The 16,870-nt window shown below is 38.9% G+C and overlaps 3 protein-coding genes across 7 annotated transcripts in view; 2 read left to right on the top strand and 1 right to left on the bottom strand.

The window, feature by feature from the left end:
• LOC111244142 (uncharacterized) overlaps positions 1–1,941 on the bottom strand; it is a 99,993-nt gene extending 98,052 nt beyond the window's left edge. Inside the window, exon 1 of the mRNA XM_086981356.1 lies at positions 379–1,941. Within this exon, the coding sequence (XP_086837482.1) occupies positions 379–527 (149 nt within the window). The 5' untranslated portion in view covers positions 528–1,941. The remainder of the gene's footprint in view (positions 1–378) is intronic.
• Positions 1,942–4,774: 2,833 nt separating this feature from the next.
• Positions 4,775–11,780, top strand: LOC111244143 (uncharacterized). Of its 5 annotated transcripts, none has more exons than XM_086981360.1 (8): positions 4,775–5,239; positions 5,985–6,186; positions 6,671–6,819; positions 7,066–7,594; positions 8,341–8,429; positions 9,833–10,192; positions 10,308–10,398; positions 10,985–11,780. In XM_086981360.1, exons 1-8 carry the CDS (start codon positions 5,162–5,164, stop codon positions 11,152–11,154), a joined length of 1,668 nt encoding a protein of 555 aa, XP_086837486.1. In that variant the 5' UTR covers positions 4,775–5,161; the 3' UTR covers positions 11,155–11,780. The 5 variants fall into 5 exon arrangements, with proteins under 5 accessions (XP_086837486.1, XP_022646612.1, XP_022646611.1 ...); XM_022790877.2 differs by having other exon boundaries at positions 4,778–5,239; positions 8,173–8,429; positions 10,988–11,780; XM_022790876.2 differs by having other exon boundaries at positions 4,782–5,239; positions 8,173–8,429.
• Positions 11,781–12,878: 1,098 nt separating this feature from the next.
• Positions 12,879–16,777, top strand: LOC111245409 (proteasome subunit beta type-5-like). Its single transcript, XM_022793745.2, has 8 exons — positions 12,879–13,337; positions 13,918–13,990; positions 14,225–14,325; positions 14,647–14,732; positions 15,048–15,136; positions 15,293–15,449; positions 15,619–15,701; positions 16,528–16,777. The coding sequence occupies exons 1-8, from the start codon at positions 13,200–13,202 to the stop codon at positions 16,647–16,649; spliced, it is 849 nt and encodes a 282-aa protein (XP_022649480.1). The 5' UTR covers positions 12,879–13,199; the 3' UTR covers positions 16,650–16,777.
• The last annotated feature ends 93 nt before the right edge of the window (positions 16,778–16,870 follow it).

Below are 16,870 nucleotides of genomic sequence, written 5' to 3'. Positions count from 1 at the left end.
CATTACATAGACAACACTCTCACCATATAACTAATACAATTTTTATCATTAAAAAAAATATAAACAAGCTCTGAATGAAATTATCTCCAGTCGTTCTAAACCACATAATTTGTATACGATATTTTTTCTACTACACAATTTTTGAGTAGATATGGAAAACGACATTCATCAGCAACATGTAAACCCGCTGTTCATCCACATACTTAAATCAAGTCCATTGGTCCCTCATTGAACCAAACGGATGGTCGGGCTGTGCCAGACTGCTACGACACTCTTTATTGTACCCTCTAACTAGTGAAAATGAATGATCGCATAGCGCATGCTTACGAGCTTGTTTAACATTTAAATATCTTTCGATCATATATCTCTAAAGCTTACCATGTATAATAGTATCCAAAGCCTGACTGGATGAGAAAAACGTAGCTTTTATAGATGTTATCCATAGGACCTCCCTTCGAAACGTGGCGTGGAGACGACGTTATAGCATCCTTGAGCGCGTCTGGCGTCACCACCGGTTCCGATATCATCACACTCCATGCGCAGGTACCAGCACGTCTCAACAGTATTCAAATCTCCCTCTTGCACCACTCACTTTCTTTATATTTATTACGTACCGATGCCGAGTAAATATAATTATCTGTTAATTACTGCGTATAACCTTGCAATCAGTTGCTTGGACACAACCCCTCTATGGCAATAACAGCGCCGATGAAGAACTCAGGCTTCAGACTCACACCTAAAGTTACGACGTAATCGGGACACTGGCGATATAATAGCTCGGCACTAAAATCGTGCATGTTCTATACGATCTCTGCTGACAAGGAGACAGCCTGTTCTTTTTACGACAACAATCCTACTTCGATGATCAGCGACAACTCGCGAAAATCCTCTTTATGAGGAACAGCGAATTTGCAGGATCTTTTATGGACAGACAAGGGTTACGGCTAGATCGCCCTAATTGTACTCTTGATTGGATATAAGTAACGATATAGATTGCGCCGATTGAGTATAGAAAAGTAGTGTGTAGTATAGAGATACAGTATAGTGCTCATGGGGATCAACAAGCAATGGTAACAAGAGAATTTTCTGCAGTATTGACACGCATACGCACGCACCCACACACACACACACCCACACACACAAAAACACTGGGCTTGTTTTACTTTTGCTGATGAATACGACATGGATTTTTCGGCACGAAACTTGGTTGTTTACTCCTTAGCTTCCCGTTTCGATTTTCAGTAAGATCGGAGTCGTACCACTCGAATGGCAGTGATCGAGCTTGAGGTTGTTCGGGTATTTCTGTTCGTTCACGTCATTGGTATATTTCCTGATACTCTTGGGTCACAAGATGCCGGCGTGGGCACAGACCGTGCCGCACGCCACCCTGTAACTTTCGAAGCGGTGCAAGACTCTCGGCACTACTATGTCAACTAAATGGTGCGGGACGACGTGCATACACCGAGAGTAGTTAGACGCATCTGACTTGGAGAACGGTCGTCAGGCCAGCATTAAAGCTCAACTGAATCTAGGATCAGTATGTAAACTCGCTTAGGATCAAGTTTGTGCCCAGTATTTTATGTCTATATGTGTGTAATTCGTGGTCCTGTATGTGTAAACAGGACACTACCGATAGCAACTCATGCTGTCGCTAGTCTCTGCAATAGCCGTGTGTGTCTCTATGCAGAAGATAGGATAGTACAATTACTCACAAGTCCTGCGCGACACCGTACGTTCATACAGGACCATGTTGGGCGTGGGTGGATGTGTAGGTTTCTATGGTGCTGCTAAAGTACGCTGAAGTTCGGTGTCAACATTGGGGGCGTGGTATAACGCTGGACTCCATGGTACAGAGGCTAGTTGGGGTAGGCGAGAGAGTCCGAGGGTAGAAGACGGGGTAAAAGGGATCAAACACGGACGTACTTGGCCCCCTAATCCACGCCCAGTCGACACCAGACTGGTTAACAATGTTAGACCAGGCCTGACACTTCGTCCACGGGCAGCAGCTGAGCATTCGCAGTACCACTCTGCCCATTTGAGCGAAGCGTTAACCCACTATAGGTGGCGACCCTCCATAGAGGCAACTCCTGGAGCCCTATGCTTTAATCATCCAGAAACACGCTGTCATCTATGACTGTGCAGAAAGCAGCGGCAATGTACGGTTCGGACTCAACTTAGGGCATGTAATGATTCTGATTGAAACTGGGAAACAGTGTCCATCATGAAAGAAGATAAGTAATGGAAGACAACAGATAGATGCAAAGGACGAAATGCTAAAGATAATCCCACCCCGTGTCTCTAGAGGCGCTCGAAATAAACAAAAAGACTAAACGACTTTTTTGTGTAGCAAAAATGTGCATAATAATCCAATCCCGAAAGCTAGCAATCGTACAACTCTGACGCATCTGACGGAAACTGCCCGGAACTCAGAGTGACAGCTGTTATTTGAACAACAATCTGTTGCTTTTGTATACAATGACATTGTCGAAAAAATAGCGGCAAGGACTGTTTTACTGATTCGTTAGACTAATGCAGTAACTTCTCAATCAACAAAAGTTCGGAATTCAAACGAACTTTTCGAAAGTTGACGATTTCCGAGAGAGTCCGTTTTAGGATTGCTGCAGCTATGTTTCATTTACATTTCTCCGTAAACGTAAAAATAAATGTAAAATTACATTTTATTTTTCGTCGAAAGGATAATATAAACATACAATGTTAATGTACGCTTTAGTATCGTCAAAATTCTGTGTCTTAAAGCGGATGAGGGTGAACTAGAAATATTGTTCCCGCTTATTGCCGTCGATCACGATCGTCGCGTTTCATGCAAAAACGAATGTTTGTGAATGTGGCTATACAATCGAAGTTACTAAGTTGTTTCAAGTGCTACTATTTCATTGATGGGACCACAATATTAGGTCATGCGCTCCGTCATCTGGCTAGGAAATGTTTACCATCAGGTTATAAGATCTCGTCGGAGCTTGTGGCAATTTCATTGGGACATTGCGATTGGATGCTTCCAAGAGCCAGTGAAGGACGTGCCTAACTTGAAATATTAAGTAATGGTAAAAGTTATACAACAAAAAGGGTGTACCTGCTAAGGCGATCAACACTCGCTAGTTAACAACGCTGAGTCTGCAAAAGGAGCAGACTATATAAAAGGGAACCAGGGTCACCATCTATTTTGTGTACATATATATATACTGCGAGAACTTATCTAGGGTATTGACATTTGATAAACTACTAACTTATTTGCCCATATCGATACCTATGAAAAACTAAGTACAATACAAATTACGCTATCGTTTGTGAAACATGGAGACATACATATGTGTAAAATGAACGCCAATATTTTATAAATGAATGAAAATATTTTTATAGTTTCCGTAAGCTAAGTGGGATAGGTAAAGAAAGATGCGCACACAAAATTGGATCATCTCTCATAGATGCTCGTTAATGAAACTGTATAAAGTTTATAAACTTACACATGAAGAAACATGATAAACGACAACATACGAGTTGCTGATATTGGAAAACTGGACCCACAAAACAGGACCTTCTAGAGCACCTCTAGCTATGATCGTGCCTAAATCACAACACGTTATTAATCAGGTCACGCTATTTTGAAATGTCTATTTTTATAATCATCTGTCGACGGGCCATTCAAAAGCACATTGTTTCGGCTACCGACGTGTTTGATATGTTTATCTCTTTTGCACACGATTAGATCGAGGGTTCATTTCAAATAGTGATCTAGACACATTAAATACGGCAAACAGGAATAAATGTCTTATCGAGTTTAGTTTCGCCAGAGTTATGCCTTCTGTTTGCGATAATTAGCAGGCTTTCAATATGCATATGGCATTATTACAAATGATCACTGGTATTTACACATAGACCGATAAGAGTTTTACTTAAGAAAAGGTCCTGCTGCTTGAAGTCAACTTTCAGCAATCGGGAACTGCCACACTTTGCATCTAGGAGTAATGGCTGACAATACGAAAACTTGTTCTCACAGATAAATCGCCTACAATTGATTGATTTTTTTGTGTGTGATGATCAATCGTTAAGCGTTTAACTACTTATTAGACAAGAGGGTCAGTACTGATGAACTAAGAGTCGTATCTCTGGGGAATAACTTATTTCGCACTGAGCTCTGTGATTGCAGCTGTGGCTGCAACACTCTGGTGGAACGTGGTAAATGACTGTGCTTGTGATAACTGAAAAAAAAATGCCCCCAGACCCCATTGCTGCTTGTCTATAAGATGTTTATAAAACGTGCCAGCAAGGATAATCAATTATTCTTTATCGAACATTTTATCTTGAAAGAAAAAAACTAAGCTATTATATATTGCGAGTTATTATTATCCTAAAACGTATATATATATATATATATATATAATTGTTTTTCAGATAAATGGCGAAAATTTGACGGAGTACGATCGTCGCGTAGATGGCTTGTAAAACAAACATGTACATTCAATGTGTACCACAACAATAGCTTTTTTTGCTTTGGAATCGTTCAGCTTTAAAGACATACGAACTTGCCATAATCCTCTTAACTTACCATAATATGATATATAATGATATATTGATATTTACTCAAACTTTAAGTTTAAACAGTTTAAGTTAGCTTCACACATATAATTTCCTAAGAATAACCAAATCGGCAATAGTGAAATATCTAAAAACGCATGAAAGAATGACAGATCTAAGAAAACCAGAGCAGCAATCGCATCTGTTCGCCGTGCAGGTGACGCTCATTTCATAGGTCCCGTAGTTGGACGAAAATGGTCTGCTGTTTTCAATTGAGAGCATGTTTTATTTCGATCATTTTCTTCGTCCCTGCGTCGTGAGAGCGCAGGGAACCAACTCAGTTATGAATTCAGCAAACGCTTTTGATGAAATTCAGACTAGCGTGCTTTAAAATCGACGTGCACAATGGCCAAGGCGTCCCTCTGTTTTCTCGTGTGACCATAAACAGACTGATGGTTTCGTGTCTGCGGACGCTATGATCGTATGAACGTGTCAAGCCACAAATGGCCCGTTGCTGATTCGCTGTTTACGTTCGATATTCTGTGCCTCGCCAGTGTTACGCGATCGGATTGGTTTAAAAAAGTTAGCTAAATGATTTTTGTTTAAGTTTCTTGTTGTGCTTCAAGCGATGCTGTGTAGGCAGGCCAAAATCCGAAAAGGAATACGAAAATGTTACGCCAACCCATTTCGTTCCAAGTCTGCCATAGTGAGTAATTTACCAATGTCGTCACGATTCAGACCTCATATATATGGATCCGCGCTTAATTATGTCTAATAGTCCTATGCATTTTTCAAGGTCTCCTTTAAGTGTATATAGGCAAAAAATTATATGTGGACAAAATCAGGTATTGGAGGTCATTTCATGTTGCTAACCTGCTGGTGCTATAAATGCTGCGGCAAAGGTTTTTTGACATTGAAGAAAAATGCGTTTGATCAATTTGTACATATAGCATATTCACTGTATAGATGCAGAATCGAAACTCTCAAATCGTCAAGAGACCTTTCGCTCACACCGAATATAATAATATCGCATTTGCAAACAGTGTAATAAAATTTCATGTTCTTAATATCCAGAAGGACACATTTGTGAGGCGACAACGAGCTCATTGTGCGCTTTATAATATATTTGTAACGTATCTCGGATGGTCTAAAATAAAAAAACTGATTATTTGACGCCTATATGGTACTTCCACGTTCCGTAGCTTTCTGAGACTGCTACAATCTTGATGCTGGGAGACCCTGCAACGCGTCATTGCTAGAGTACTGCAATTCGAATGCAACATTTTTGCCGCTACTTAAGTAGCGGCAAAAATGTTGCAAAAATGTGCCCGTGGGGCGATTTCGGCTTCAATGAGGTCTCCAACAAATAAGAACGAAGAGAGTTCGAAGAAGGCCACCTTCTATATTCGGATGTTTTAACGTTAAAAGTAAAGCAGACCACTTTTTGGTAGGGCCGAATAATTCTAAAGCGCCATCCGACTGCGATACGACATCGATCCGTGTGCGTAAACGAACGTTGCCACGTGGAGCGAGCTCAGTACCGAGATTTGAATCATCAGCTCGCAAAAGAAGTGAACCTCTTGCGTGAATCCGAGGAAGCCTTTAAGACTCAACAGTTGCTGCTTGAAAAGCTCGCGATCAAATACGCACAGTGTGAGTACAAGAACATATAAATCGTTCACGGTAGTTGGCCTTTTAGTCGTCTTTTTCAGGGGAAAAAGGTGTACACCTTTTCGATATTCCGTCTTCCTTTTTGGCGACCAAAACCATTGGTGTAGGATACAAGGGACACGTGGAATTTACTTATTTTCTTCCAACATATGTTTGAATGTACTTACGATATCGTTCATTGCAGAAGCACCGTTTATTGAAAGGCAAGGCTTGCCTAAAAAGTATAGCGTGATCGGTGTCGCAAATCGTGCAGTGTTACCACCTTTCGGAATTATGCAATAAATATAAAAATCGAACTGTTCTTACCCGTATTTTTTAAAAACTCTATAATATAAAAACATGCGTACGTGACATTGTAGTGCGTTAGCGTAAAAACTGAAGGAAAAGTCTTGCTCGGCTAAATCTATAGACTGTTTATAGTTGAACTGCCGGCGAACCCATCAAATCGACTTACTTACCCTTATAGGTCGACCGTGGATTCAAGCGATTCGACTTCAGCTGGAGGCAGTTAGTAAACAACTCGACACTATCGAGCGTGTAACCCAATCTTGTTCAAGTGTTGCGACGATGAGGGCCTTTGTGCTTAACGAAGACACCTTTCCCGTTTCATTGGAGGTGGGTTTCATCTCAGTATCAACTGAGGAGCACCTACAGATGCACCAAGCAAAAAATATTAACATTTATATACTACTGATCATGATGTATCGATTGTACACATTAGGATATCTCTTGCCTTTGTTCAGTTATATTAATTATTGAAGAAAGCCAAAAATTGCGTAAATAATAAATAACTGACCTGAATATTTTCTACGTATCACGGCAACGTATAGCGTTCTTATTCTTTATTGTTGCTTCTTTAAGGTCGACTTGATGGAATCATTAGCTGAACTTAACAAGGGGGTCACGTATCGCCCTGAACGGGAGTATTTTCGTTTCGGCGAAAGTTTATCAACGATCATGGAATCTATTCCTGCTTCCGGAAACCATTGGATAACGACCACCTTATCTGAGCAACTAGCTCAGAGCGATCCTGTAACCAGCCAGCCACCCGCAATCAGCAGAACCAGAACCACAGCGAACTCAGAGACGCATGATATTTGCGGCGCATCCGACAGAGTCCAAGAGTTTGAGGTACGCTTGCAGCTGGACGAATGTAGTAAGAAGCTTGCCGAAAATCCTGATTCCGACAATCCGTCCTGCAACGTCGACAAGCGCAGCCGACGTAAGAAGCGGATGTTATTCAAAAAAGAAAAAGACGACAATGCTATTGAGGCAGAGACTGAATACGTCGGAGATGTTCACAAACAACCTGGATTGACTAGGACCGATCAGAAGGACAAGTGCGGACCAGCCGTGAGTTCACTCGATAGTGGATTACAGCCTATTACAGGTATTCTAAATTGCTTTGATATCGCATTCGGTGCATGTTATAGTGCAGCTGCTCTACTAGTTATCATAATGCGTGACTTTTAGAGCATAATCTAGCAACTGAAATTACTTGACTGTACCCTGTAACGCCTGATGCTGTCGCGCATTGAAGAAAGGATCATTACGATGATGCTATCTATGCAATGCTACCGCCGAGCGCAAAATAGTGTGAAGACTTGTTTTGCGAGTCAGTAATAGAGTTGGTTTTCAGTATCATCGTACGTAATGATGCTGAATCATTTTGTACCTGGTGACTCTTGTAACCCACTTGTTTTTACATTCAATAATAACCAGAACAGCATTAACAATAATAATAAACATAATAAAAAAAATAATCCTTTCAAACGCTACGTCAATTTGCTTTATGAATTGCGGATGTGCGATGCCGATAGTTAGGCGTAAAGAGATGAATAAATTAATGAATAGAAATAATAAACGCCCTCATGCCTGGAAAACAAGGCAAATCATCAATCTACTAGGCCTCTATGCTGTCCATTTGCAGCTATTACGATTACTTGTATGGCAAATTAACATTTTCAGAAGTGCTTGACATCGTTATTACAAGCCCGTCCATGAAACTCTTATCCGATTCAAGCGAATCCGACCATTTGCCACTTCAGCATGGGGATCCTAAATTTGATAAAACCTATTTAAAACCCTCGACAAGCCAGAGAAAGCCGAAATTAACAGAAGGCCTTCCGAATCCAGGAAACAGGAAACGGGATACCTCACAAAAAACGATCCTGGACGAAAGTATTATTATCGTTGCTCCAGGTTACCACAATGAATCTACAAAGGTTGGTATTGAAAAAAAGCTTTCAGTTCGGAACAAAGGGCGTTGAAGGATAAAGAAAATAATAAAGATAATGATGTCGGCTTAAATCATTAACAGTGGTAAAGGTGACTTTTAAGTACAAGGCTGTTTTATCGTAAGTGTAATTGCAACATAATTATATTGGGTATACCAAAAGATCGTAAAGAATTTTCTGCTTGACCTTTTGGCCCTGGAGATAAATGCTCTAGGTGGTTTATTCACACACACAATGCGATTATAATTATCCGTTAGCACGGAGCTTGTTTGTATCTAATAAGCTGTTATTCCAAGACTTCTCTTTTTTATTTCTAAAAATAGAAAAGTTGACGCAGAAATATGCCCGATGTACGAATCCTAGATAGTTATTAAACGCACCATTCAGAAGTGGCGCACTTTCTGTGAAAATGCGGGCGTTGTGCATCACACTTAGCCGTAATCTGGATAACTTATAAAATTATGCGAAGCTTACATCGGCGCTTGCAGAGGGAAACCCGCAGATTTTAATAGAACAGGTCATCAGAATTGGCAGTGCATCTGACGAAAAAGTCGCATCGATCTGTATAACGAAGAATACTTGAAACTCGCGAACTTTGGGTGCTTTGTGAGCCTAACCATCAAAGCAGCTTCCATTAGCGTATGACCAGCCTTTAAGAAAAATGTATGTTGGTATGTGATGTGTACGATCGTGATCCGAGATTTAGGATGAACATTTACTAAGCAAACGGTAAAAATTAGTTACGGGAAATGATCTCAAAACAACTGTGTAATGTTGGCTTTTATTCTAATGTACGCTATGAATTTTGTACGATTCAATTAGCGTGGATCGATTGTGACAACGTAAACGTTCACCGGGCAGTACCAACGAAGGAGAGTTCTTGCTCAAAAGGCAACAAAACTGATAAAGAAATTAGAAACGATTATGCATCGGCACGTTTTTCGCATACACCTTGTATTCCTTGAAAGGCAAACTTGGCTTCGGTTGACCTGGATTTCAGGCACCACTAGGCTTACACTTGATGCGTCACATAAGCATCTGCGTTGCACTCTGCTAAGTCTATCTAGTGAATAGAAATGTACTTCTTTACACGATATAAAAACACATTACATACGTGTCGTTTTCCGAAGGGATGGTGTTGTAAACATAGTAAAACATTAGGTGAATGAAAATAATAAGCAATACACCATTTTCTAGTAGTGCCCTTTGATCAGAGTGTTGCACTTTATAAGCAGAATAGGGAATATCGGCATAGACTTTGCCTAATCTTATTTACATAAACATACCGTAACATCTTACTGTATCGAACGTAAACTCTAAACGCGAAATGGTAGATCTTTTGTTGTTTTTCGTGATGTGCATACTGCACGCTAACGCTCCTTGACTGTCAGGGTTATTCTCCGTTTGCGCATTTTGCCATTTGCACGTCCTCGTTATCGAGCGCAAAGTCTCGACGGCGTGCTCTTATTGTGGAACCTCCGGAGCCGACGGGCAGCTGGGATCCCAGCAGCAATGACACAGCTTCCTCAGGAAATAGGCGCCTGATCAACGATACTAAAACGAATAATTACGATGCATCGACTGTTGAAAAGTCAAATACGAAATCGTCGCTAGACAACCCCACAGGCTTGGTAGCACAAAGACGGAAGCATGGGTTTGTGATGGAGGGATCTCGGCATATCCCCAAAATGACGAAAGAAGCCGCAAAAGATAGGAGTGCTCCTTCGACAATTTTTCACAACGAGAATCAGGTGGGAATAGTTTACTCATACCTTCTATGCATTTCTTGATTGGATAGTTTCCAGTAAAAAAAATTCTCGGTACTATTTACTTTTCATGCATGATGAACTTCCGGTCTAATTTCAGAGTAGGGAAATTGGACTGGGACGACGCAGCAGGCTAAGTCAGCTCTGCGATAGTACATTTACTTATAAGTCGTTCATTGGAACAAATATAGGTAAGTTATAAAGTGTAATAACTAAACACCCATTTTGAATTGTATTAATAAAAAATTTGCAGTATTTTATTTACCATTTTTCTTATTACATGATAAGGGAGATTTTTCTTTTATTGTACAACCTTAAAGCCACGGCGCGTTTTTTTCAATTTTTCTGTAATAGCTCAAGTTACCAGAGTATGACACATACCAGCTATTATTTCACTCGTTTTGAAGCTTTGCTTTAGCTGATCGTATCTACGAAGTACCTCGCAGTATGTTCTTATACAATATCCTAGTCAAGCGGAATCTTGAGAAAAATTAGCTTTCGTAATAATTTCAATATTTACTTAATTAGATTGAAGGATTATAAGTGGTAGTTTGTAAACGATGAATGAAATAGATACTTCATTTGTGAAACATAACGCGGATAGTCTATGAAATAATGCATGAAATGCATTGGGATTGTAAAGAAGAAATCACTATTCATGGGACGGTCTATAAATGCCACCTTATAACACCCTCGAGTTCGCTATCAGCAAGAAATCCATTCTAAATACAAGCAAGGTTAAATCATTTTTAATTCACTCGTATAACTGTGCTTCAGAAGGTCTAATGGCTTCAACTCCGAAAGACGCTACACCGCGAAGCGAATTACTTCAAGACTCATCCTTCCATTTGAGTGATGTTGTGAAAAATTCATGGTACGAGAACGTACAAGGCCCAGCTTACAATACCCGAAGCAGGCGCCGCGCTGGCTTTGAGGTGATTTGCTAGAAAGGATCACGTCTGTAGACCAACGAAAAAGAGACCCACACTGGAAGAAAACTAAAACGGCAAAACCGTAACTTTCCTCATAAAAGTTCAACGATAGTTAGAAGTTTTGGAAACGCCGCTAAGTGTCCTTCGCATGCATTCCAAAAATAAGGACTAGCCTGCTTAGCGAAATTCAGATCTTTGTAACTTATCCAGCATCTTCTCTGATTTTTAACTTACTTCTTTTTACTACGGCTGGACAACGTATGACCGTCTCATGTACACCCTATATATAGCTAGTTCAATCACACTGACAATGTTGTTTGTTTGTATATAATAGGTAGTATTATGAATACTTGATTGACTAGTATTATTAATATCTATTGTCTGCTAATAGGTTTATAGAAGTGTATCTCCGGAAAAACGGACGCGCTGTTGTTAGCATTCTCTTTATATTTATTTGTCTGCATGTATAGATATCGTTATATAGATTATCGAAACCGTGTTACGGTCCTTGCGGGTTTAACGACATTAGGTAGCGATGTGTTACTTGTCCTTTTGTACTACCGTTCACTTAAATAAAACTATGACGGTACAAAAAGGAAATGTTTTTGTACTCGCATATTGATTCACAGTAGTGCAATCAATTGTGTTTGCATATTTTATCTGTATAGTTTAGTTCATGGCATTGTGTTCTGAACGAGGTTCAAGCCAATCTGATATCAATAGCAAAAAGTAATCCAGATCTGTGTAACTGTCTATTAGTGTGAAAAGCTAGTATATAGTACAGACGCGCAACCTGCCGCGTTTGGCTTCGCCCTAGCATAACTTTTCCCCTTTTACCAGTCGGCAGCCCTGCAAGGGCCTCGGTGGGATTACTGTGTGATATTTTGTGAGGTCAATGACAATGATCACATAGTTCAAACTAAAAAAAATGCCAGTCATTAAAAATAATGTGCGATTCATCGCTAAAGTATACAGCACTCAGTACTTGTTATGTACAGCATTATACAAAAACATTTTGCTTCGCTACCACATTATATATATATATATATATATATATATTGGCGGATACAAATAGTTTTGGTAGTTCGTGGGCATGCTTTATTTTGGGCAGGTAATAAACGTTTATCCAATCGCTTCCAAATGTTACACCACTTTAAAAGCAAGCAGTTATCTCCTAAGCTAGGGTCTCTAATATCAAGTGCTGCGAACTTGAATGAACCTACAACCAATATAATAAAGGTTTATTTTTTTGGAATATCCCTGCAAAGCTGTTGGTTGTGCAACAGGTAACAATACAGTAGAAGATACACTTTCAAGCACTGACCCGATATCCTTCTCAGCTAAAAGAAACTGGAAGAGTTATAGGGCATTTTTAATAGGATATGTCGTCAAATATAGGTCATGAATTTTAAGTGCTGCCATTTAGATATCATAATTATTAAACATCTAAGTATTCATATCTATTACAGCTAAGACATAACAGTTATAACCAAAGTCATGCGTTAACTAACATACATAAATGAAAAGGATATGCAACCTCGTTGTGTTTCGCATAACTGAGTGATTTAGTCCGACATTTAAGTGACAACTCTTTTCAACAGATGCAAAACTGATTGCGATTGACAGTTACTAACACTTGACTAAGTTCAAAGTTTGCCGGGCTCCATGCTCGACTAAACTCCGATATTCATCCATTCAGTTATATTCTTCATATTCACTTCCGCGATAACTTTTTGCAAGGTGCCATTGTTCTCCTCTAGGTTCCGATCCGGACATAAGCAGCTTCGTTTCGTACTGGGAGTAAGCCGTCTGATGGAATGCTTAACGGTAACACTGGGTGTAAAACAGAAAAATACTATTGTGCCCAGTTGCCTTGCCTGTCCCAGCGAAGCCAAAAACAGAGTAATTTGTTGTACGTCGTCTGCTAAGATACTGACACAGGCTCAGAATTTAGCAGCCAAAACAGTGACAGTTCACAATTGCGGTGGATATTTCTGTCGTTAAACGAACGCCGGTGTCTAACTATTTACATTGACGCAATTCCGTGAGTGAAGAAGAAAATGGCTTTGGATAGTCTCGTGAGACTCGATCATCTACGAGCGTTCAAACCGCGATGCGATGATGAGCTGAAAAGTCTGGAAGATGTGGATGATAATATAAAGTTTCATTCAAAAATTTGTGTGCCTCCATTTTCCGAGGTAGGTGGGCTTTCGATACAGTTTTTTTCAAGTTGTCAATTTAAGCTTCGTTTCGGATCGCTGCAACAGCTCCATATAAATTCGTACTTGCTAAGGTGGGGTGTGTACTTCTCTTTGAATTGAGGTGAGAGATAACCCCTTTGACGTCTGCCTGTTTAGTTCTTTCGATAGGCTATTATTAGATAAATAAGATAGATAGAACCGAACCTAATGTCTTCATAAAGTTCTGAAGATTTATCATTACCACGGTCACACATTGAAACTCAAAAATGATTGAGAATTATTGTTTTTCTATATTGTTTCTTTGAAATATATTTCTATTGTTATTACCTAATTTTCTTTTTTATGTGATTGCAGAGGTATGCAGTTGATAAGACATCCCAGTTTTATTATATTAATCATGGAAATTTACTATGATAGAATGAGGTTACTTAAATCTGTTCTATCACCATAAATTTCATGCACTCAAATGTGCAATGGTACTCAACTGAAATATTTTTTTTGATCTTTTGCAATAACTTAAATGATTCAGCTGAATGATATAATTAAGATGTGATGTTACTGCTGCTGTTTATTCTAGCCTGTAGAGACGTTAGCTCATCTGAAGCAGCGGGACGAGCATGGTCGTCCATTGAACCTGAACTTCAACAAGGGTGTGCTTATTTCTTACAAATCGATCTAAGTATAAGAACATATGCACTATGTCAGAGGTCCAGTATCATAGTTGTTGCCTGGAACGCCAAGTCAGTTTCACTCTTCCACAGCTAATTTGTCTAGTTCCGCGATGCGCAATACATATAGCCATCTTTGTGTCCAAGTTATATATATATATACATATATATATATATATATATATTTTTTTTTTTTTAATTATAATTGCGTTGCAGGAACGACAACGTGCGCGTTCAAGTATCAGGGCGGCGTATGCATCTGCGTTGACTCCCGAGCAACTGGTGGAAACTATATAGCATCGGGGTCCGTTCAAAAGGTATCATTATAGCCATGGTACTAGAAAAGAAATTTTAATTGCAACATGATTTCTATCATTCGGAACTCTTTACGTAAAAACGCTTTCTGCTGCTGGTAAACTGGCGATTGCGACAGGCAGTTGAGACGTGTTACATGCTCATACATCATTTGGACAATATTTGTTCTTTACAGAAATAGTCACTTGGGAGAATTCGGAATCATATCGTAGTTGTCTTGTCGCCTAATTGAGGTTTACATTGCTCTATAGCAGAAATGTGCACGTACTGATCGCACTAGCATATGTCTGTTTATACCTTTTTCTGTCGGTGAGTTACTTTAGGTGATCGTAATCAACGATTATCTATTGGGCACAATGGCCGGAGGAGCTGCCGATTGCACTTACTGGCTTCGCATCCTTTCTGAAAGGTAATTATTTAATTAATGAATTACTAGCTGGTATAAAATTAAAGATCTCGGATCCGCAGTTTGATAAAGTGCTTATCGCTCACCAGTTTAGCCGCATTGATGATACCAAATCTATAAAATATAGACGATTGATGAATATGTAAATAAACTATTACATATAGAACAAACATAGGCGCCGTAACGCAACCCAGTGAAATAAAATTCTCTGTATATTTACCGTTCAATGTTTTGAATTAACATATTGATAAATATCCGCAACCGGCATAAGGCAGTACATTAGTCTACTCTTTATAATATGATTTTTATTGCGTACAGGTGTCGTATGTATGAACTCCGTAACAAGGAGCGTATCTCGGTGGCAGCTGCCTCAAAACTACTTGCAAACATTCTCTACAATTACAAAGGTGCAGAGAAATAGTTCAGTTTGCTCTTTTTTGTTGTATGCGTTCATACTATTTTAATTCATTCACGGTGTACGGCATGATTAGTTTACCAATAACTACACTTATAACGTTATGATAATTATTGTTATTGAATTCGCCATTTTCTATGTTTCACAGGTATGGGTCTATCCATGGGAACTATGATAATTGGCTACGACAAACGTGGACCTGGTTTGTATTGGGTCGATAATTCGGGTACCCGGATGTCAGGCAACCTATTTTCGTGCGGATCTGGATCACCATACGCACTCGGCGTCCTCGACACCAACTACCGGTGCGTGGAATCACGACAGCAATTTTATCTAATATTTATTAAAAAAAAAAGTCGGTTTTTTAAAGCTCTTTCTCTCTCTAAAGTAGTAATGCCTCCTACTCTGAAAGAAAATCAGTAGAAGCCTTCATTATGTTGTGAATTAATAATTTTTTTGTCGTAACGTTTGTAGATTTGACATGACTGATGAAGAGGCGTACGAGTTGGGCAGGAAAGCAATCACTGCAGCCACGTTCCGAGATTTCGCTTCTGGAGGTAAGAAAGGAAAAAAGTATGTCGGATAGTTACGTAACAAATTACCTAAAGTAAAATTTTACTTAGTATTTATAGCTGTTAAAAAGGTCATTTTATGACACTGAACTGTGTCATTAAAATGTATCTTTTAATGATATAATAATAATAACAATAATAATAGCTACAATAATTATTGTTATATTAGGTTAATTGGTAGTTGGTGGCGGTTTTTACTTATCGCTTTCTCTTTCAATTTTTTTGTTGATAACCATGTAGTACGCAAAAAAATCGAATCTAAAAAACAGCGAAATTAGTGGAGGAAAATAAAAACTTGAGGAGATAACTAAAAAGAGTTAATACGATTGTGACCTCTTGTTCTTATTGTCGGTTTATATCTGTTTAGTACTTAACTTTGTTATCATTAACTTAATAAGTTTAACTCGATTTTTATAACGTCAATTTTGCTGATTTGTCGGTCGTATTTATACTTTTAAAATGCTTCTAATTTTTCTCATATTTGTTTCATATTCTCATGTTTTCTTTTCATAGATAGTTTTTATTTTATAAAATGTCGGAGTTATTATGTAGAAACAGGATTCGCAACATTAGTCAAATGACATTAGTCAACAGAATAACGACGAAGCGATGATAGGACGGCGGACAAAAAAAAACTAATAAAATAAATACATGACAAAATAGTAAATGAAAATTGCCACTTTCTTCGACCTATTAATAATCATCGTGAATATATCACCTATTGTTATGAAAAAGAGGATTTTTTTTAGATTTTCTGATTTTAAAAGCAACCGTTCAATTTGTCGTCATATTTGCAATATGTTGTGCAAAGGTATCGTAAGGTGTTACCATATGAAGCCTGATGGATGGACGCATGTTTCCGACACGGATTGCATGGAACTGTACTTCAAGTATGAAGAGGAAAACAAAGAGAGGTGGGGAGTCCAACAATGAACGCGGCACCATTAAGCGCCTTTAAATCTGCATGCGACGACTACGTGGTGTTTGAACGTTAACGACAGGCGGTTGCAACACGTGGAAGCTTATTAATAAATACATTTGGAAATCATCTTACACTTTTATCTGATCTTACTCATTTTCGTTATATGAGAAAAATGCATATACTATTTTCCTTGAAGTCACTTGTAAAACTTCAAATATGATGCTCGAGTGTT

The sequence above is a fragment of the Varroa destructor genome, unplaced genomic scaffold (genome assembly GCF_002443255.2).
Source record: "Varroa destructor unplaced genomic scaffold, Vdes_3.0 BEIS01000002.1, whole genome shotgun sequence".
Taxonomy (NCBI): Eukaryota; Metazoa; Arthropoda; class Arachnida; order Mesostigmata; family Varroidae; genus Varroa; species Varroa destructor.
Note: the sequence above shows the minus strand (reverse complement) of the source record. Positions and strands in the feature narration are given on the sequence as shown.